The sequence below is a fragment of the Pseudorca crassidens genome, chromosome 3 (genome assembly GCF_039906515.1).
Source record: "Pseudorca crassidens isolate mPseCra1 chromosome 3, mPseCra1.hap1, whole genome shotgun sequence".
NCBI classification, from domain to species: Eukaryota; Metazoa; Chordata; class Mammalia; order Artiodactyla; family Delphinidae; genus Pseudorca; species Pseudorca crassidens.
Window position 1 is genome coordinate 148,022,801 of NC_090298.1, and position 22,910 is coordinate 148,045,710.

General features: G+C 47.2%; 1 protein-coding gene across 1 annotated transcript in view; it reads left to right on the top strand.

Annotated features, from left to right (window-relative positions):
• SLIT3 (slit guidance ligand 3) overlaps positions 1–22,910 on the top strand; it is a 609,763-nt gene that overhangs the window by 99,909 nt on the left and 486,944 nt on the right. The window contains exon 4 of the mRNA XM_067732892.1: positions 2,691–2,762. Within this exon, the coding sequence (XP_067588993.1) occupies positions 2,691–2,762 (72 nt within the window). The remainder of the gene's footprint in view (positions 1–2,690; positions 2,763–22,910) is intronic.

Here is a 22,910-nt window from a genome sequence, read left to right on the forward strand (position 1 = left end):
CCTTTTCAGGGAGGGTAATGTACTCAGGGTGGATGGTTGCCTGGGCTGGGGCAGCGGAGGTGGCAACCCTGGATGAAAGGAAGCAGAGGCAAAAAGAAGACTAGGGAGGGGAGAAAAGAAGGGGAAGGCAGCTGTCACAGACTGAAAGCCTTCGAGGAACACAGTGGTTCAGAACCAGGCTCTGGAGGCAGCTCCCCTGGGTCTACATCCTGCCTCGGCCACATCCTGTCACAGTGGCCTTGCAGAACGGGCTCAACCGCTCCAGGCTTTGCTGTCTTTATCTGTGAGGTGCGGGTAATTATGACACCAGCCTCTGAGCTGCGCTGCCTGAGATCCTACCCCTCTAGCACGTGGCGTAGTGCCTGACATGCATTTGTGCCGCAACTCGTTTCAGTTATTATTGCCATGCTCTCATTGCAGTGCTAGACACTTATGCATACAGTGTGTCATTAAAACTTACTGTAACTCACTGAGTAGGGTTATTAGGCAGATGGAAAACAGAGGCTTAAGGAGCTGGGTAACTTCCCCGAGGTCCCATGGCGAGAGCATGATAGAGCCAGACCTGAACCCAGCGTGACCAACCCCAAAGTCATAGCACCACGCCTTCTCTGGGACCAGTGCTTCCCCGTGTTAGAAAGGGGCTTATCACTGGCTCTATGAGAACTGCTCTAGACAAGGAGCTAGACTCCCCCTCCTCTCCTCTGGGCTCCCCCCTTTCTTCCCACTTTGGTGACAGGAACACACAAAGAGCAGATACTGGGAGTGATCAAAAGAGCACTGGTCAAATCCATAGAGACAGAAAATAGAATGGTGGCTGCCAGGGACGAGGGGAGGGGCCCTGGGGTGGTGTTGTTTAATGGGTACAGCGTTTCAGATTTGCAGGATGAAAAAGCTCTGGACATCTGCTGCACAGCAGTGAGAATATACTTAACACTACAGAACTGGACGCTTAAAAATGGTGAAGATGGTCAATTTTATGTTAGGGCTTTCGTTCTAACCACAATTAAACAAACGAAAACAAAACAAAACAAAAAAGAGCACAGGGAGTCAGGTCGCCGTTTCGGTGGGGCAGGGCATTTGAGCTTATCTTGTCCAACTTGCCAGCCTTTTCTCAGGCGTCCTTCCAGTCAGGAGTGTCACCAACAGCTCCGCTGGTCCACCCCTGCCCCGCACCACGTGGACCCCGTCAGGGCTGAGCTGCACACTTCTGACTTGAGGTGGTGAATGCTCCTCTCACATGCTCTGCCCTTTCAAACTTCCTTCTAGTCCCCTATCCCTCTGAAGTTTTTGTCCTTCAACCTGGAACGAAAAGGGGAAAATAGCAATCCCCCCGACCCCCAGCGAATCATGTCTGCATGATGTGGTGGACGAAGTGTGGGCTTTGGGGGCAGAAGCTGGGAAGCAGCTCACCTTTTCTTCTCTTCAGTTCGCTTAGCTCTAAGATGGGATAATACGTTTTTTCCACGCAGCCAAATGTGCACAGTTTAAGCGGAGAAGTTCAGCCGGGCTGTAAACTGCTCTTTTGCACAGGGAGATTCTGAAGAGTGAGATTCTGAGGATTCTGGGGACAGGAGATTCGGGGACACTGGTTTGGGCTTCCCTGATTAGGCTGCGTAAAGATGCTTGGACAGAGAGGCCTGGGAATGAGCACGGGGCAGGCTTTCCCTCTTGGCCTCACACTCCCGGGAGAGCAGGCTTCGTGGAGACCACAGTGACTTACGGTCCCTCGGAAACTCAGATGGCCTTCTTTTCTGTGGGCATCAGCATGGACCGTTCTCAGGAGAGAGTCTGGCTCTGCTGCCACCACCCAACGTGGGACACCCCTCCTGGACTGAGTTTGCCTCCGGGTCTACACACCTAGACCGTGATCCCTGACCCAGGGCCGACTTTGCCATCTAAGCACAGCGGGGACAGTACCCAGGGCTGACAGTACTTTTTAGGGACCTATGAAAATGGTTTAATTTCTTTTAAAATTAGAGGAAAGGAATGAGTGTTCAGGTCAAAGTAAATGTTATATAATATTAATATATTTGTTTTTATACCAACACAGTTATAAAATACAATATTTAATTTTTTTAAATAGGGGAAGGGGCCCACAAAGGCAAAAATGCCCAGGGTCCATGGCAGTCATAACGCAGCCCAGCTCTGGTCTGAAAAGCCAGGCTGGCAGGGACTACATCTGGCCCTTTAACCCCTGGTGATCTGCCCCACCCTCTTCTCTGTTCCTATAACGACTGCTATCTGTCCCACCTGTCCTCACCACTTAGGATCTGGAATATTCTCTCTGGTATTTTGTTTATTTTTAGAGACCCATTTCACATGCCCATTCCATCACCTGGCAATAGCTAGCTACCGCAGGCACATGTTGAGAAAAGTTCAAAAGCCTGTCTGAGGTTCGTGGGAAAGAATGTCCTGATCAGTTAGTGATGCCTCTCCGAGGCTCGTGAAGGGGGCTGTGGCAGCAAGCGTGTTGTGTTCCTGCTTCCGACTGACCTTTGCCTTTTTATCGCCAACTTGACTCCCAGCTCCGCGCGTTAAGAGTGTGCCTTACACGTGCTGAGCATCCCACGTTGAAAGATCTAGAAGCCTCTTAATACCTGTTGATCGATTGGCCGAAGGGGTGTCTGTAAATACTCTTGATCCCGTTTCATGTCCCCTTGACATCTTTTCATTCTTCTTTCCCCCTTCAGGCGCCTGAACAAGAATAAACTCCAGGTCCTCCCGGAACTGCTTTTCCAGAGCAACCCGAAGCTCACCAGACTGTGAGTAGAATGGAGTTGTGTTCCCCACCTGGTGTCTTGCCCGGCTTTGCTGACGCCGAGGATGCGGTTGCCTTAGCGTGGGGAGCCCTGAACCGTGTGGACCTTGGCAGTGAGTCCGCGCACGTGGGCGCTTGGAGCCAGGCTTCAGCGTGCTGGGTCCTCACACTCCCCTCCAGCCCGCCTTTCTTGCGTCCGTCCTTCCCAGATCATCCGCTTAAGTGGCCGGTGAGGGCTGTGGACCTGTGGTAGTGCATCTCTCCTTTGCAAGGAGAAACTCTTCCTTTTAACTTGGGTCTGAATTAACCTCAGGGAAATGCCCTGAGGGTAGGCTTGGAGGTGAATTGGTTCACACAGTGAACCACTGCCAGTGGTCTTGGAGGAGGGCAGTGGTTTGGGTTAAGCATTTCAACCTCACCTCCTTGCTGGCTAGAAGGATACCTGCCCTTTGCCTGCTTCCAACTGCTGCCAGTCCGGAAACCCTGGGTCTGGAGATCTGTGATTTTGTGGGAAAAGAAAGAAACACTTTGAATTTTGCTTTATCTTCAGAATGGTCCAGGGTATGATGGGCGGTGGGGAGAGACTTGCAGATTCTCTGTGTATTTATTCAGCGTGAGAGTTTGGATACTGAAGAGCTGGAGATGCACGTCGCGATGGAGATTGTGATTCGTAGATTGGGGTTATTAGGCAAGTGCTAATTACTGACAGTGAACAACTCCATGACTTCGAACCTGAAAGTCCTACCGGCAGTAACTAGTGTATGTTATGGGGTGAATTGGTTGCCCAAGGCTTGACTTTCTGGCTGGAGCAACAAGTGTCCGACTGCTTAGCAGTCAGGCAGTGAGATGTACGGCCTGGCTGGGAGGACTCTGACCTTACTGGGGAGGCTGCAAAGTGGTAGCCACCCTTCTCGTTTCCAACGGCCGTGTTTAATACCTCCGTATGCAGTCCGCCGATGCATGGAGATAAATTGGGAAATACGAAACGCATGTTTGCATGTGCACTTAAGAATGAGTTCTGAATTAGGAATCTGTATCTCTCTCTGTACACACACACAGAGACTATATACATAAATGTGCTTTCAAGGACACTTGGCTGCAACAAGAACGGGCTGGGGTTGGCTGGGGTGTCAAGGGTACCGCGGCCTTGCTTGCCTTCTCTGGGGGACACCTGTACTTCGTCACGGTCTCCTCTTGCTGGCCTTCCCTTTCTCTTGCCCAGTCCACCCGGCTGACTGTGCTAAATGAGGGAAAGAGCATGCCTCCCTTTCCACTCTTCGGCTCTGAATCCACCTTGATGGACGTGAGGGTGCATGAGGTGCTGTTGCTGGCCCGAATGAGCAACAGCAACTGGGCAGACGGGGAAACCACTCTGGTTTTTAACTTCCTCTTCCCTTTACAGTTCTTTCCTTCAATGCTCACCTAATAGCCATCTCTCCACCCAGCACTACCTTGTGCTTTTCAACCTGCTTTTAACTAAATAACGCAGACTGTATGCTGTTCTTCTGGAATCTCAGCGTCACTTTCGAGTCAAGTAAAAGGTGCTTGTGGGACTGGGGCTGCTGGGCAGCTTTGAGCGGGTAGGTCTGAGAGTTCCAGTTGCTGCAGGAGGTCAGGGGGGCTGATTCTTGCTCCCCATGGCCATCAGGTGAGGCCCATTTCAGGAGGGGCTGGTCTCAATCCAGGCAGAGGAGGAGTTTCAGGCCGTGTTAACAGGCCTCTGCCATGCTGGGGACCAGGCCCAGGCAGGTAGCACAGGGGCATGGGAAAGTCCAGTGTCCTAAAGGCCACTTTCTAACTGAAGGAGGTCAGGAGAGCCACTTTCCCTTCTGTGCCTAAATGTCTTCATCAGTAAATGGGAGATGCCTCATCTTCCCTTCTACCCACCTCACCAAGGAGCTGTACGTGTATCCGATGAGATTATGGTGGGCATGCGTTTTCTAGGGTTTAAAGTGCTGTGTGAGTGCAATTACCAAGATAGCTATTGTTACTCCTACAATTCCCATCTTCACCACTTGTTTCGAATCTCCTTTCCCTGGGAGACATGAAGAAACCAGGAGCTGCCGTGGGCCCTGAGATCTGTTACACGGAGCTTTGTCCTCAGGCCAGAGAGCTGCAGCTGGGAAGGCAGGGAGGACGTTTGGCTCATTTTGGTTTCTGTGCCTCTCCAGGTCCCCGTCCAGGCCCAGTGTGACACATAGGCACTCGGGAATGGGTGGATGAATAAATGAATGATACAGGCCTCAGGGTATGAACCATGTTCTGAGGGAACTTTGAATCTTTCATCCACCATTCCTTCATTCACTCATTTGTTTGTTTGTTCATTCGTTCATTCAATAAACTTTTCCCAGGTGCTTGTTCCAGCCTGGCCTCTGTGCTGGGTGTTAAACTGCAGATATGAAGTTTGCCCAGTTCTCTGTGTGCCCCGTCACGACACATTCTGAACGGCCGCCAAAGAGCTGAGAGCTAAATACATATTTCTGTTCATTGAAGCAGCTCTGTTAACCCAGGTTTGGGCTATAATCAGCAATCCCTTTTTCTCCCTGGGCTTGATCTTTGATTTTTCTTAATGACCCTATTGTGTCTTTGTCTCATTTTGTCAGCCACTCCAGGGCCTTTTTGGAAGTAAGCAGGGTGCAAATTAGAAATCAATAAATGTGCAATCATGAGTGTGTATACATATGCCACTGGCTCCGTTTTAAAAGAGCACTGCATCTCAATAGATGCAGTGAGCCGTTTTCCAGGGAATGCTAAATGGGGCTGCTGGGTGGCCGTCTCCTCCATAGTCGGCCATGTGGTTTAAACAGCAATTCTGACGCACCTTTTCTTATTAGATCTATAGACAAAGACTGCTTAATATTCAATGATTATCTGAAAAATACCTTTTGGAAAGGCTATGGTCGTATAATAAGACATGTAGTGATGGGAAAGGGAAACAATATTTATTGAGAACCTATTATATATATATATGATTATAATATTATCACTAACTAGTAAGTGGCAGAAATGTGACAAATTAGTTTAACTCAGAGGGAAAATATGTTAGTTAATGTGCATGGGAAGGCCAGTGGTAGTTATGGTTGGCTTTAGGAACAGCTGGATCCAGGAGCATGGCGGTGTCATCGGGACTTCATCTCACTCCCCGCAGCCCTAGGAAGAGAGCACAGGATGGCAGGCAAAAGCAGAAGACTCTGAGAGCAGTAACCTAGCAACCAGGGTGGAGAGGGTGTCCTCGACAACAGTCCTGCAGGAAAGAACTGAGGGTCAGTTGCTTACCTTGGTCGCACGTCCAGCTCTGAGCAGATGCTGTTGCTGGTGAGATGGTGTCCTCTGATTGACGAAGTTTGGGCCATGCGTCCATCACAGTTGTTTGCAGATGAGGGTGTGCGGGGCCTGGGAATGGGTTTCCCAAAAGGAAGAGTAATTCTGTTATCAGAGGACAGGGGAAGACATACTAGGCTTGAACACGGCAGACATCTACAAGTTTATTGAGCATCTAGTCTGTTCAGTTCCCTGTGCTTTCATTGAGTGGTTTGGATCCTTACAATAACACTTCAAGATAATAACAATAGCAAACACGTTGAGTGTTGGGTGCTCTTCTGAGCACTTAACATAGAACTTGTTGGATACTCCTAATGATGCTATGCGGTAGGAACTATGAGTACTATTCTGTGGATGTGAAACTGAGGCTCAAAGAGGTCAAAGAACTTGCCCAGCATCATACAGTTACTCAGTGACAGAACCAGGAATCGAATGTGGGTAATCTGACTCCGAAGCCTGTGCTTTTGTTCTACTACAATTAACTCCCTGCCTCAATACTCCCATTTTACAGATGAAGAAACTAAGGCCCAGAGTTTAAATTACTTGTCCGTACCCGTATTTCTAAGCAGCAGCACGGGGCACTCTGCCTCAATACTCAGATTTAGCCTTCACACCAACCCTGCAAAGAGAATCATTATTAAATCTACTTCTACCTCCACTCGCCGCCACTAGAGAAAGCCCTTGCGCAGCAGCGAAGACCCAACGCAGCCAAAAATAAATAAATAAAATAAGTAAATTTATTTTTTTTAAAAAAATCTACTTCTAAAGCTTAGAAGTGTTATCTGACTTACCCATGGCTGCATAACCAGAATACAACGGAATGGGGAAAGAAATGCATGTGTGTTGCTGCACAGTACCTCTGTTTTCTACCATGCCACGCTGCTGTGCTAACTATTGTGGAGAGCTGAAGTCATGCTAAAAAGGATTGGTGATGGCCCTGTCATACATCCAAGTGCTCTGTCAGGCCTTGGCTGGTTACCCTGCCCCACCCCCCCTTAGACGCAGCACCATCTGATTCATTGGTGCATGTGTATAGTAGTGATGTATCTATCCTCTTACTCTGTCCTTTAGCGCACAGAGCACGAGCTGTAGAATCCTAGAGCTCAGAAGTGCCCTGAGGCTTAGGTAATACCACTGTGGTCTGTAAAACACCCAGCAAGGTCTCTATCCTGCTTTGGGCACTCAGTAAATATTAGCTCACTCCTGTCCTGATGTATATTATAAGATTTTCAAGGATCAGGCCCGGACTTCTGCTCTTTCCAGGTTTCCTATCACTCGTGACTGAGCACAGTAGATGGCAGTAAAGTGAAAAGGGTGAGGGGCTGCCAGTTACTTGCTGTGAGACCATGGGCAAATTACTTAACCTCTCTGGGTCTCAGGCTCTTCCTCAGTAAAGTAGACAATAATAGAACCTACTTCTCCAGGTTGTTGTGAGGTAAATGGAAATAGCCCAGGGACAACCTTTAGCATTGACTATAGCCCATAGTAAAGTGCTCAGTGAAAGATGGCTATGGTTAACTTTTGCTGGCTGACTGATAGGAATGGTGCATATGCTGGGGCTCTGGCATCTCTGGTGTAAACATTTCAGCACCTCTCAAAGAGTTCAGTCTCCCAAATAAATGAGGGTTGAGGGAGGACTGCACCGGGAGTGGGAAGACCCTGATCCTCCTACTGGCTCTGCCACCCACAAGCTATGTGACCTTAGGCATGTTACTTCATCTCTCTGGGCCTCATCTAGAGAGGCTGAGATGAAGCGTGGTCTGTTACGTGGTCTGTAAGTTATTAATTTCTCCTTTTTGGCCTCTCCTTCAAGCTTTCTCTTTTACCCACACGTGGTGGAAGGAGGGAAGGATTTCTGGTGATTTGGAAGTTAAGTGGTTAATGTTGTCAGAAATTCCTTAGAAGAAGCAAAAGACAAGATGAAAACAGTAATTAAAAGCTGTCTGCCTTGCACCAGATTAGGGAGCTTTGAAGGGGATGAGAGGCACACAGTGGTTCACAACTGTTGTTTTTAAAAATTTGACTTTGCCGTGTGAGGATGAGCAGACCACTGGGGTCCTTCTGCTCCACATCTCCTGGATTCATGTCCAAAGAGTCCGTTACATATTTGGTAGTGGTTTAAAGCCTGTTGCTGAAGAAGCAGTTGCGCTAGCAGCAGGACGGAGGCCCCCAATTATTCTTCACACAGTCCCTCGAGGTATGTGGCAGATTTAAAACATGCCACTGGGGTTAAACCGCTGTCGCTCACTTGGGTCAGTGGAGTTGCAAGAGACTTGGGAAGTTAATCCCCAGGCAGCTGAAAACAACATGAAATGTGACCAGCCAACTTAGCCCCAAGTCACTGGGGCTGCTGTCCTGGTGGGGACGCTTCCCTCCCAAAGAGTTGTGAGACCTCAGTTTCCAAGGAACTTACTTGCAATGAGTGGGCCATCCCCAGAACTCTCATTTCTGCTACCTTGGACCTCTCCTTCGTATTTAGCATTTTCTGCCCTTATCACCAGCCATGTGCCTCCATGCCCTGTGTCCCCAAACAAGCCAGAAGCTGCATTCAGCAAGGTGATCTAATGTTTCTTTGAAGTAACCCAATATTAGAGCAAAGAGCAGGGGCTTTGGAACTGTCCAGACCTGGGTTTGGATCCTACCGTCTGGTGACTGACGCTGGGCAAGTGACTCAGCTTTCTCAGTCTCTGGTTGGTTAGCAGTGCAATAGGGATAATCATCATAGTTCCTGTCGTAGTTTGCTAGGGCTGTGATAAAGAAGTACCTCAGAGGCCACAACAGTGAGAGGCCCGCGTACCGCAAAAAAAAAAAGTACCTCAGACCGGATGGCTTAAACAACAGAAATTTGTTTCCTCACAGTCTGCGGCCCAGAAGTTTCAGACCAAGGTTCTGGCAGGTTTGATTTCCTGAGGGCTGTCTCCTTGTCTTGCAGATTGATGGTCTTCTTGCTGCCCCTTAACATGGTTGTCCCTCTGTTCACGCTCACCTCTAGTGTCCCGTCCTCTTCTCATAAGGACACCAGTCATGTTGGCTTAGGCCCCACCCTAATGGCCACATTTAACTTAGTCACCTCTTTAAAGACCCAATCTCCAAATACAGTTACATTCTGAAGGATGGGGGCAAGGGCTTCGTAATGTGTACGAATGAACACATTAGCATATGATAGTTCCCAAGTGTGCATTGCATATTTACCGTGGGTCAAGTGCTCTGCGAACTGCTTTTAGATAGATTCTCTTCCTCAATCTCAGGCTTGGGAGGTTAGATACTACGTTAGCCCCATTTTACAGATAAACACACCGAGTCCTGGAGATTTAGACAGCTTGCCCAAGGTCATAGAGCCAGTCACCGACAGAGCTAAACTTTAAACCCAGGCTTGCCTGACTACAGAGCCCACATCCTTACCACAATTTCCATACTTATGAGAAGTCAGTAACTAAAGGGCCAGCACCCCCTCGTAGAAGCTCAGTTAGTGCTCTAGTTCCTTTATCTCTTTGAAGCCCTAAATGAGACCAGATCTGTTGAATGACTGGAACCCTGTACCTCTAGGTCGTACCTTCTGCTACTCGGAGTTCCTTTTGTAGCCAGCTCCGTCTTCCAATTCTGCACTAACCTTTAACACATAACTACCTGCAATATGTGTCTCCATAAAACTCTGTACTGATGTGAAACGATGCTCTAAAAGTGAAGTCAGTGAAGAAAACAAAAACCATACTATTCAGTTTTCCAGCAGAGTTATCCGATGTGGTGAAATGATCATAGGGCGATGGGAAAACCAATCCAGCGGGACGATAGGGGCTTCAGAGACTGCCTGCCTGCTTGCCTACCTGGAGCTGGATCTCAGAGACCTGTCGCCGCCTCTGGTGTGGGCTGACACAGCCTTCAGAGGCCAGGGGACGGATGGTGAGACCAGCCTCACTATCGCAGGCGTGGGGCCGCTTTTTCCGGGGGCATGGCTGCCTAAAGCTCATGGAAAAAGTCCCTGCAAACTGGAGCTCCATTTCCTTCTCCAACACTTCCCCAATCACCGAGCACTGTGGTTAGGCCAGCCTTCCGTTTGCTTTATGGCAGGCTTCGTCACCTGCATGCTTCGTCATGTGCTTGAAGACGGGTTTAGCTTTAATCTGTGTGTGGACAGATAATGGATTACAGTGGGTGCCCTGTCACTCTTGGGATTTCTGTCTTGTGTGAGTTGCACTCTGTAGTACCTGAAGCTGGAGCGAAGAAAGAAGGCAGGCAGGGGAGGTTTCTGTTCTTCTCTCCTCCACTGAGCCTTTATCCAGCTGAGCACAGAAGCCTGTTGCCTTATTCACAGAGTTGATTATAAGGCTAATACTTTGAATTGCCTTATGGACTCATACTATAGAATTTCAGAACTAGGAATAAAGGTTATCTGGGCCAGTGTTTTTCAACCTTTACTGTGCATCTGAACACCTGGGAATCTGGTTAAAATGTGGACTCTGGTTCTGCAGGTCTGGGGTGGGACCTAAGAGTCTGCATTTCTACAGGACCACACTTCGCAGAGCGAGGATCCAGACTACAGTGGTTCTCAGACTTAGCATATAGAGAAACTAATCCCTCGAGGTTCTAATTAAAATGCTGATTCCCAGACTATGTCCCGAAGGACTCTAGTTTCATTAGATCTGGAATGGATGTAGGGATTTGACTCTGTAAGTAGGCACCCTAAGTGATTTGGGTGTATGTCACCCATGGGGCATATTGTGGGAAACACTGATCTAGTACAACCCCTGTTATTTTATAGATTTGGGATCAGAGGAGGAACCAAACATTTCATGAGCACCTACTGTGTGCTGCACACCTTATGCATTTGCCATCTTCTTTGGTCCTCCTTCAAGGTAGGTATGTTTATGCCCACTACACAGAAGGTGGAACTGAGGGTTGAGGAGTTTTAACTGACTCACCAGGAATAAACCCAGGTCTTTCTGACCCCCAATTCTGTATATTTTTCTGCTTTTTAATGTGCTGCTTGTGCTGAAATACATCTTGAAAAAGAAGGTTGGGCAGACGGGAGAATAAGAGAAAAAATCATGGACCTCTATAGCTTTCAAGGTTCAGTATTTGTACTTTTATGCTCATATGAGTGTATATGAACATATGCTCATATCTGAGATCTAGGATATCAAGACTTGAAACGTTAAAAGAGAAAAATTTATAGAGTTAAATGCATGTTTGCAAGTGGACTTTTCTAAGTTCCCTACAATTTAGCAAAGGTAGAGTGAGGTTTTACGTCTTCAAATTCTTTAGCCCTTCGGGCCAGCAGCAGAATTTTCTAAAGTGATCAGGCAATACTTGTACTTGAGAACATTCTGCCAGCTTGGAAAGTTTTTCTTTTTTATTTTTTTAAGAAAGAAAAAACCAAGCTGTGACTTTACAATGCTTTGGAATTACAGAATATGCTTGTAATTTTTACAATTCTGCACAGACTTCTTTGCCACATCTGGTTGATATTACTGGCAGGGATATATGGGGGAATAAACCATGGGCTGGAATGTGAAACATCCCACAAAATGAGTTTCTTATAGGTTGCTGTATAAAACATTTTGAGTCTCCCTCTCTTTGGACGGGTGGCTTAAGTGATTTCATGGATTTAGTATTTTCTTTGGTTTGAAGGTAAGGGTTTTTGCTGGTCTACTTGGTGGGGATTCCAGGATGGTTTTCTGAGGATGTATGGAAAGGGTTAACGTTTGAGAGTCAGGCCATGGATCAGGGTGGAAAAAGCCACGCTTTGCAGGAAGTCAGACCAACGTTTGGCGAAAAACACTGGACACTAGTAATGATGGTGAAGCCCGGGTGCCAACTGAATTGCTACAGAAAAAGGAAAAATGTAGGGAGAAAGGGTTATCTGTGTAAGGGCTTCAGGAGACCTCCTGAATCTGAGCTCAGCTGGTTCATGAAACAGCTGACGGCAAGAAGAACTCAAGTTCTTGCAAAGCCAAAAGCCTTGGTACATCTGTGCATTCTCTGTCCTGGATATGAAAACTGTGAGTTGGGAAAATAGAAAAATAAAACAAACACCCAGGCTGTTACCTGGCATGTGGTCAATTCCCTACCGGGGACATTCTTGCCCAATTCCCAGGTGGAGAACTGTGTGACCAGGGGCAATTCAAGCATCCGTTGAACACCTACTGCGTGAGTGTGTCACTGCCATATGCTGGTTATTGGGATGCTGAGTCCAGAACACAGACGTGTCTAATCTCAGCCCAGAGGGTGTGGGTGTGGGCTTCTCGCCACCTGGCTCCTTCTCACACTTCCTTGTCCGGGACCCACCTGCAGAGTTGGAACCTTTCTGCAGAAGAGCATGTGCTGCTCTCAGCAGCCTGTGGCATGCGGTGGAGTTGGCCAGCCTCGGCCGGGCTGTGCGGACATCACCAAGGGTGCTCGAAGAGAGACCGTGCTGTCCGTTGGCAACAAAGCCCTTTGCTGAAGATGAGAACCAGAGACCAGCCTTCACCCACACCCTGGGGATCCTCATTCTCCTTATCTGGAGTTAGAAACTGTCAGGGGAATTGAAAATGTCAGGGAAATGCCACATTGCATATAGAAAACTATCAGCCTTTTGAGGTGGGCAGACCCCAAACACACATTCTTCAATTGCCTGAATGATGCTACTGTACCCGCATCTCATAATCTTGAAATATTTGTTCTTGAATCACATTCAGCATCAACAGAAACCTTTCTAAATGGCCTAATCATCTCTCATTTTCAGCTAACATTTGGGAATCTCTCCAGGGGACAGAGCATTTTAATTTGATGTCCTAAATTCTAGCATAATTTCAAATCACACACGTACACAAAAGTCTGTAACTTTGGCTCTCTTCTGGCTGTCCTGTGTCAGTATTCCTGGATTTTGAGCATTAATTTCCATTTGTAAGGTTTGCAGTCCATTTACAAAGTCCTGGAGACTGAAGCTTGTAATGAACGTGTTGACACAGTATTAACAACAGCAAAACTATGATAACACAGTACTGTCCAAACCAAATAGAAATGGAGACGTTTAAGTAAATTTCACGCTCCTTGCCTGAATGTGGTGTGCTGGGCCTGAGCTTTTGATTCATGGTTTAGAAGAATATTTTAATGTTTTATTCATGATGTTCCTTTCTTCCCATCATTCCTCCTCTAATTCTCCTCACCCTGCTTATGGTGATGTAGCCTGCTTGGAAGTCTGGACTTGTCTTGATTGGTGCTGCCTGTTGTGTAGCCAAAAATCCTCCCCGTGGTTGGCTAAGTGGAGTATTCAGCTATGGAACTGATAGTTTGGCCTCTCATTGGCATGTCTAGGGCTCTGGACTCAAATTTCTCATCAATGAGTCAGCTTTTGATTGAAATATACACAGAGTCATGCCAACTTTTCTCCCAGTGAAAAGCATCTTGACTTTGGGAGGTCAGAATGCTCTGTCTAGGGGAGAAAACTGCATTTCTAAGAGGGTGAAAGGGTAGCCGAGGACTGATCCCCTCCATGTCAATTTCATTGAATTTGGGATTTAGGAAACTCTAAGCCATAGATCAAGATGCTCAGAGAGACCTAACTTTAATGATTTTTAAAAAATGAAAATCAGCGGTAGCAATATAGAAAGAAAGCCTGAATCATCAATGTTATTAATATCACGGCCCCAATCATCTCCTTCCCGTGTCTCCACGTCTCTTCCTCTATTCCCCCTTTTATTTCAAAAGCACATGCACATACACGTAACATACCGCACACAAACACATAAAGCCTTCTCTCTATATGAGAATCCCAGACAGATAAATGAAGATCCCTTCCAGGCTGTGGAATGAAAGCACAGATATAATTTCACTTTAGTGCAAGATACTGACTTTTAAATTAGCTCAAATTATTGAGCAACACTGTGAGGAGATATCAGAGGTCAGAAAAGTGGCAGCGGTGGTGGAACAGGAGACACTTTGTCTCCTTGGCTCATATAATTGGTGTTTTTGGTGCACAGAGATGGTAGTGGCAGTTCTGTGTCAGTGACAGGAAATTATTAGTGTAAATGTTTTCTGGTCTCAAGAGAGAGCTCCTCTTTTCCCTGGAAGAGATGTGCATGGGTCAGGCTTCTACCCAAGACCTGAAGAGACTTTCATTCCATTTTACAACACAAAGCAGAGCTTGGTCGGCTACCAGCTCCCAAGGGCTCAGCCACTGAACAAAATTATCTTAGGAAATAATTGTTATGGTTCCCACTGCTAATGGCGCTCTCTGCAGATCCTCTTGCCCTGTGCAAGGCACTTCCTTTGCTTAAGTGAGAGTGAAGGATGGGAGATCATTAGGCCTAATGAGGCCGGAAAAGCAGTAGCAGGGAAAGACCAGTTGCCCAGGGAGTACCCTACTGCCAGTTTTTCCCCACGTGGAGAGTCACTGATAGGAGTGGTGAGGCGACTGTACAGAGTTTGTCACCGGGCATTATCAGTTGTCTACCACCTGCTGCCATCACCCTGGTACACGCCACCATCCTTTCTCCATGAGATGACTTCAAGGACCTCCCCACTAAATCTTCCTGCTTCTGCTCATGTTCGTTCATTATCCGTCATCCATCCAGCAGCCGCCATGATTGTTTTAAGACAAATCAGATCTCCTCATTCTCCCAGTTAAACCTCCCAGTGACTTCCCACGGTCCTAAGAATAAACCCAAGCGCCCACGTTATACAGTCTGGCCCCACCATTCTTCCCAGTGCCATCCTAGGCCACGCTTCCCACATTCACCACGCCGCAGCCTCCTGGGCCTTCTTCCTGTTGCTCCAACACTCCCGTCCCCTTCTCGACTCATGGCTTTGGCCTTGCTGGTCCTTCTGCCCGGTACACGCTGACCCCAGCTGTTGGCATGGCCAGGTCCTTCCTGAAATTCAGGTCCTGGCTCGAACATCACTCCCTTAGAGAGCCTTTCCTGATCACCTTACCTACAGTAACATCCCTTCCTTTCTCAGTCACTGTCTATAACGTGACCCAGCTTTATTTTCTTCATAGCACTTATCACTACCCGAAATTCTTTTGCTCATTTATTTGTTTACTCTCTGCTCACGCATCCCCCAGGAGATTTTAAGCTTCCTGAGAGCGGGGATTTTGTCTGTCTTGTTGACTCTATAATTGTCTACTGCTGTATCTAGCACACAGTGGGTACTTGGTAAGTACTCTATAAAAGAGTAAATGAGAGAAGGAACTTGGTCTCTCCACAATCCGCTTTGTACTCTCAATATATGGTCAAAGGCAGCTTCTGCTTTAAACCAGCACTCTCTCCTCATTGCCCTGAAAAAGCCCCAAATGATATTTAATAGGATGTGTGCTCATATAGGCACACACAGTCATACACACATGCACGCACACTCCACAAGCACACACACAAGAGTGAAGATAAAACTAACACATTGGACTTCTTCCCGCAGTTTCTAGCCTCTAGGTATTTCACTCTTTGCAAGACAAATTACTTGGGTTTAAAAAGTAGAAGGACCCTGCCCTGGGGTCCTGAGAGGGCCTTCGTGGGATGAGCCCATCCACACACAGGTGGGCCACGCAGCATGGAGGTGAGCTGACTTCAAGGGCTACCGGGGTGGGAGTTCAAACTTCCACCAAAGAGAGAGAAACAGCCCATGCTGGGGTCCTCCACTAGCAGATGTGAGCCAGTGTCCGAGACTGAGTTAGGGAGGCAATGTTATTTTTTGACACTTTTTTCAAAGACCCGGGAATAATATTCTGTGATACAATGAAATGAAAAGATAAACTGCGTTTGCTTCATCTCCAGGCCTCATTGATTGTTTTAATTCTAATGGGCATTGAAAGGAGTTGTCTAGCTATTGGAAGGCTCAGCTCAGTGAAGGCTTTCCAAAAAAGAGACCTGTGGGGACTCAAACAAAACCAAATCTTAGTCTGGAAAAAAAAAGAATAGATTACACTAATTTATTGACCTAAACCTCCAAATTATTTTTTTTTCTTGATCTGAGATCTAAACCAGAGGTTGTTTGAAAGACATCTGGTGAATTAGTCCAAACCTGAAGTCAACCATGTCTTCTAAAATAATTGAACCAGAGCCACACTGGAACATCAAAATATTAACGTTTCCAAACGGACTGTCTCTGGGTCTCTGGCTGGCGTAGCTATAGCACCAACCTACTGTTTGTTCCTCTCCTCCCCCTCCCAGCCCTCTGCCCCTACCTGTCACTTCTCCTTTCTGCAAACCTGGCATCAATCAGCAATGTGTGATCGCTGCTGCTGCCCTGGGAATGCAGACCTTCGAGACTCGCTTTACTGCTGCTGTGATCAGGAGAGATGCTACTGTTCAGAGTGACTTGATCCACTCACCACCTTTAATTCCATGTCATGAGGAAAAGCGGAGGGGTCTTTTCATTAGATGAGTGGGAGAAAGGGAAGATAGGATGGAGAGAAAGGAAGAAACCCTAGAATAAGGAAGAGAGGGAGGGAGAAAAAAAAATAACAATCACCAAAAAGTAACCATGGAACAGAGATGGTAAAGATACAGCGAAGGAAAGAAAGAAAATAAGAATCTTTGGGGGAAAATGTATCTCAGGTTTATTTTCATCTTTTCCTGGTTCCTCCTAAGGCAGCTGGAAGAATTTCTGATCACCCATGTGCCTCTCCATTCTGTACCAAGCTCTGTGTCAACTCTCGTCTCTACAGCAACCCCTCAGGAGGCAAGAACATCGTCTTCATAGAATCCCAGAGCTGGACGGCACTTTCAGAATTTCTAGAACTATGCCTTTCTTTCACAGTTGGAGAAATAGAGGCACAGAGCTGCAGGGAACTCACAAACCCCAGCCCTAGGATTCCTCGTCTGGTGCTGGGGGCCCAGCCCAAAGCTACGTTCTTACCTTTGCCATGATTTCTCAGGAAGTGGCAAAGAAGAAAAACCATGGAAGAAGGATCACTGGCTTACAAGGGATTAAGGATTGGTGTTTCCAGGGGTCAGGCTGCCTGGGGTAGCAGTTTCTCTTTTAAGGAAAAGGATATTCTGGGCTTCCCTGGTGGCGCAGTGGTTGAGAGTCCGCCTGGCGATGCAGGGGACACGGGTTCGTGCCCCGGTCCGGGAGGATCCCACATGCCGCGGAGCAGCTGGGCCCGTGAGCCATGGGCGCTGAGCCTGCGCGTCCGGAGCCTGTGCTCCGCAACGGGAGAGGCCACAACAGTGAGAGGCCCGCGTACCGCAAAAAAAAAAAAAAAAAAAGAAAGAAAAAGAAAAAGGATATTCTTTTGAAAGAGGTGATATTGGTGATGGATTTGCTCATCCAAGTAAGGATGAGCAGTTCTTACCTGTGAAAGTGTTGTTGCGAGTTCCATGTGGTTATTGTCACGACATACTTGAGGAAGGGGATTGAAGGGACCAACCTCACCTGAGAGCCTTTCCTCGAAAAGAATCAACAAAACAGGCAACCGAAAGGAAGGCGTAGAGGCCGACCCCTACGGTTTCCATCCTGCTGTTGGAGGAATGGCGGTACCATCAAAGGGAAGCGAAGAGGAAGTCTTCTTGGAGTGTGGTGATGGGGACTGCTTCCCAGAGCTGGCAGCCCTCCCAGGGACAGCCAGCCTGGTGCATCTGAATTTCCACCTACTAGGAATTTCAGAAGTTAAAAGGCCAGAGTCAACTTGGTATCAACTTCAGCAACATTTTTTTTTCCCGTTCCAGGTAGTTAGTTACCTCTCTGAGGACACATCTTTATAAAGAGCCTGTTCATTTGAGAAAAAAGACCCCAGCCTGTTACTTATAACCCAGCAGCCACTGAGGAGCTGACCAGGTTTTCCTAGTGGGCAGGGGCACCGCACCCTGCTTACCTGTCATATATAACCATTTACCTGCAGCTAATTAGCCAGACTTCAGCACAGAGTCCCCAGTTGCTATGCTAATGATGGCAGCCCTCGCCTCCCAAGAAGCGCTGATTTCCCAGCTCCGCATGAGGGGCTTCAATAATCTCTCTTTCCAGTGATATAATTTGATTCCTTCGTAGGAGGCTGCCCTGGTCCTAGCTCACTTAGCACTTAATCTCTTGCTAGATACTCTCATTACTTAATCTTTTCAGGCCCCAGACCAGCCCGGGCCTCTTATTTATCTATCTGGGGTCCTGTTTACTTCCCTGTTGTAAATTACTTCTGGTTCCTGGCAGTCTGATCTCTGCAGTGATAGACTAATAGCTCGGAGCTACCGCATTTGCCTTGTGTGATGAGGCAAATAATATGCTTAACTTACGGGAGAGAAGTCCCCCCCTGTTTATTTCAAGGGGGGAAATATCACTCAGGGGAAAGGGCCAAATCATTTACCTAATGGCTGCTGGTGTAATTACGGACAGGATTATGTGAGACAAATTGCCATGCCCATAAATCTAAACCTCCAGTGTCTCAAAGGCAGAGAGGGAATTCGGGCAGCTGGCATGGGCTCTGACTCTCTGACAGGTGGGTTTCTGAGAGGGTGCTGGCAGAAGGAGGATGTCGGCATGCTGGTTTGCTTGGCGAGGAAGATGCTGTTCTCCAGCCCCAAACTCTAAACAGCTAAGGCCAGGGTGGGCAAACCACAGCCTGCAGGCCCATCCAGCCCACTGCCACCTGCTATTGTAAATAAAGTTTTATTGGAACATAGCCACAGCCACTCATTTTCATACTGTCTGTGGCCCTATGTGTGCTACAGTTCTAGGCCCTATGTGGGCCTAGTTCTTGGCAGAGACTGGCCCCCCAAAGCCAAAAATATTTATAGTGTGGCCTTTACAGAAAAAGATTGCCAATCCTTGCTTTGCCAGAAGAACCTTCAGACAAATATTTTATATGGAGATGGAGAGATGAATTTGGATCACTCCCCTTAGCTTTCTTTTTTCAGACAATTCAATCCCATTTCAAGGAAATTGGATGGCAACTAGGATAGCCATCACTCGCTCTGCAGTGCTTCCGCCTCTATTCATGTGGCTTCTCTCAACAATTGTGTGGCTTGGGTAGGGATTATGAACCCATTTGACAGAAGAGAAAACTGAGACTCTGAAAAGTGAAGTGTTTTGCCCAAGGTCATTCAGTAAGGAATTTGCAGAACTGGGATTCAGACCTTGCCTGTCTAGCTCCAAATTCTGTCTTCTTTCAGCTAAGCCTCACTGCCTCTCAACAAAAAAGAAGGATGAAGGTACTGGCAGTGGGGGAGGATTTATCTCAGCCTTGCCTCTCTCTGCAGAAGGGCTGTTGAAAGGGAACATGTGAGCAGCCCAGTCACAAGACACACCAAAGCTCAAGGAGAAGTGAGGGGGTCTTGTTTTCTTCCATCCACACTCACTGTGGGGTGGCTGGTGGAGCAGAACCAAGAGTGCTTTATCATGAAACATAACAATTGTTTGTCAGGCAGCAAGGGAAAACCAAAGAGAAGAAGACCTGGGTGAGAAAAAGCTTATTTCATGGCCTGCGTTGCCTGTGCAATGCTGACTGCCAGAGAGAGAGCACGGTCCATATGTCCTCCTCATGGGGGAGGTGGACGCCACCAGCTCTGCTGCAGCCAGGGTAGAAGGAGAGCCTTGGCTCTTGTACCCTCTGGGAGAAGTTCTTTCGGCTTTGGGGCAGCCTGGAGCCAGACCCAGATGCCCTGAGCTTCTGCAGTGGGTGTGGGAAAAGTGGTTTTGTCCACAGGCCTGCAGACATTACCAGTGTGCCTGGTGCAGCTGTAGAAATCTCAGGTTGAAAACAGGAGCAAAAGTACCTCTTGCAAAATAGCGTTTGGCCTCTGAACCTAAAACGGCAAGAGGGTATAGTGGAAATAATAGTAAATAACACAGCCATGTCACAGCAGCTACCATTTATTAAGTGTTTACAAAGCATCAGGCATTGTTCTAAACCCTATCATCTTCATGATCTCATTTAATCTTCATAATCATCTGGTGAGGTGGGTCTAACTAGTCCCTTTTATTGAAGAGGAAATGGAGCTCAGCGATGATAAATAATTTGCTCAAGCTAATGTGTCAGTGGTGGAGCTGAGAATCCAATCTGCCTGACCGTGTACTAGGGGTGGGAGGTCGGGGAACCACAGGCGTGGTCAAATGATCATAGACCAGCTCTACCAGGTGGGCACAGAATTTTTCTTTTCTGAGCCTCAGTGTCCAAAGTTTGAATGGATGTGACAGCCAGGGTTGTGAAGACAATCACGGGTGATGGTGTATTTTTAGCGTAAAGCTATCGTCTGACTCATAGTAAGAGCTCAGTGGGCCCCTCCCCATTTTCTCCTCTCTTTCCATGGCAATAAGACACAAACCCAAGCTTTTCTATCACTACCATCATTGTCTATGATGTCCTGCTGGGCTCTGCAGGGAGTGGGATACACAGACCCAGCCTCTCCCTTTGAGGCATTTTCTGTCTAAGATGGGTATATATTATATTTATCCATGCATCAGTGGATGTACAGTAATGGACCATGCAGCCGGGGAGAGAGGACATCCCACCAAATGGGAATGGAGCAAAAGGCATTTGCATCACATGCATGCCAAGGGAAGTTGCATTTTAGAGGAAAACTTTTTTGCAATTCATTCATCTTTGCTGAGCTTCTACTCTGGAGGATAGAAAGCAGAGAGAGATTTGGAAATATGCAGGTGGAACAGGTGAGGGCCAGCTGTCACTTCTCTTTTGATCAAGCTGTAAAAGTTCTTGGTTCAGTCTCCTCCTCTCCTGGAGTTGGCATGGACTGTGATGTACTGATGAGTTGGCCTTCTGTAGAAGAATTTGAAACACAGAAAATTAATGTTGTTTGGTGTTGTACTATGTTCTGGGCAAGTTCTTTCTCCAGCATCTTTATTTTTTTCCTCCCAACCCTGTGAGGTGGGTATTAGTCATCTCCATTTGCATTGAGGGAAAGGGTTTTAAGAACTTATGGTCTCAGAGTTAAGAGGAGATGGAATCAAGATCAGAACCCACTTCTTTCCAATTCTGGAGCTCATTATACACTACACATCAAATGATCTGTCGTCATACTGTGAGGAGGAGATACTCTCTTTCCTTCTTCCTAATGACATCCCAACTGTCTCCAAAGACTTCTAGAAATGATTCCAGGGACTGTGTGTGGCTTCTTGGGGTCTGACCACTTCCACCCTAGAGGAACCTGGCTTTTTAGGACTCTCAAGATTACCACTGACAGAAATCTGAAGCAAAGTAGAATAAGGAAAAACAAACAAGTGTCAATGATGAGAACGCAAAGCCACGATGTAGGGCTGGTGTTAAAGGTCACCAGGACCCTGACCCGAAGCCCACTTGGTGTCTGCCACTCTCCAAATGTCATCTCACATCTCTCTGCCTGGTAGCTTCGTCCCTCATGTCCCCTTGTGATGCCCTGGCAGACTGGCACCATATCCTTACAGCTTTGTGACCAGAGAGCAAAGAGTCTTCCCTGGTGTTCATCCCAGAAGATTCTCAGGGCAGGACTCCCATTAGGCCTAGCTAGAGATGTGTGCCCTTCCCTGGACCAGTCATTGTGGCCAGAGGCTAGGGCCTATGATTTGCTCAGTCTGGGCCACATACTGGAAAAGAGCTGGGTGGGTTCTAGGCATCCAGAGACTAGAGCCAAGATGCCTCAGCCAGGAGGAGCTCTGATTATGAGGCAGGCCGAAGATCGCAGCCAGCCTTCTGTCCAGAATGGTAGGCTGCTTCAAGACAACAGTCATGCCTAGAATGCCTTGCAGTTTCATTCCCGGGTCCTCCCTAACATAGGGAAAACGCCTCTGCAGCTATTCCCAGAAAGATCCAAGGGAGCTAAAAAAAAAAAAAAAAAAAAAAAGATTGAGGAGACATCAAGGCTACTGTAGGATGAGTGAGCATGTGAATTCATAGGCTGAGAAAATAATGTGGAAAAGGGATGCAAAGTCAGGACAGCCATGCCTTTGTTTCCAGATCTAAGAGGCAGCATCCTTGAAGCTTGGCAGGACTTCAGGAGAACAAAGGAGACTTTATGGAATTCTGGATTTCACCTCTGCCTCCCTCTCTGGCTCTTACTCCTGCCATGTCTTTGTTCACTCCTTTCAATCCTGCTGTAGCTAGCCTTTAGCAGTTCAGAAATTCACCATGATTTGTTTTCTCTGCATCTTTATGCCTTCTTATTCATACCTGGAAGGCATTTCTCACATCCTATTGTCTAACTAAATTTCACTTTTTAAAACTCAGCTCTCATCTCTCCTCCTCCAGGGAGCCCTCCCTGATGATGCTAGTCTTATTTATTAGAAAGACTGCCTCTGGGTCCTGCCACTTGAGCATCAACCATGCCAACTCTGAGGCTGATATTTTGTCTGCCTTTCCCACCAGACTATGAGCTACTTGTGAGTGGGGAATTATATTTCTATTTTTTTATTAGCAGGGTTTAGTACAGTGCTAAACTATTTTGTTAATGGAAAAACTGAATAAATGGTGTCTTAACTCAGGCTGCTGTAACAAAATCCAATAGATCAGTGGCTTAAATGATAGACATTTATTCCTCACAGTTCTGGAAGCTGGGAAGCATGAGATCAAGGTGTCAGCATGGTTGGGTTCTGGTGAGAACTCTTCCTGGCTTGCAGAAGGCCATCTTCATGAGGTGTCCTTACATGGGAAGAGAGATCGAGAGAGAAATCGAGGGAGAACAGGAGAGAGGGAGAGATGGAGAGAGAGAGAGAGTGCTTTCTGTTCTCTTCTTAGGAGGGCACTAATCGCACTAATCCCAACTCGGGGACCACCCGCCATGACCTCATCTAAACCTAATTACCTCCCAAAGGCCCCACCTCCAACCAGATACCATTACATTGGAGATTAGGACTTCAACATATGAATTTTGAGGGGGACACAGACATTAAGTCCATAACAAATGGGAAGTAGGGCCAGAGAGCAGCTGTT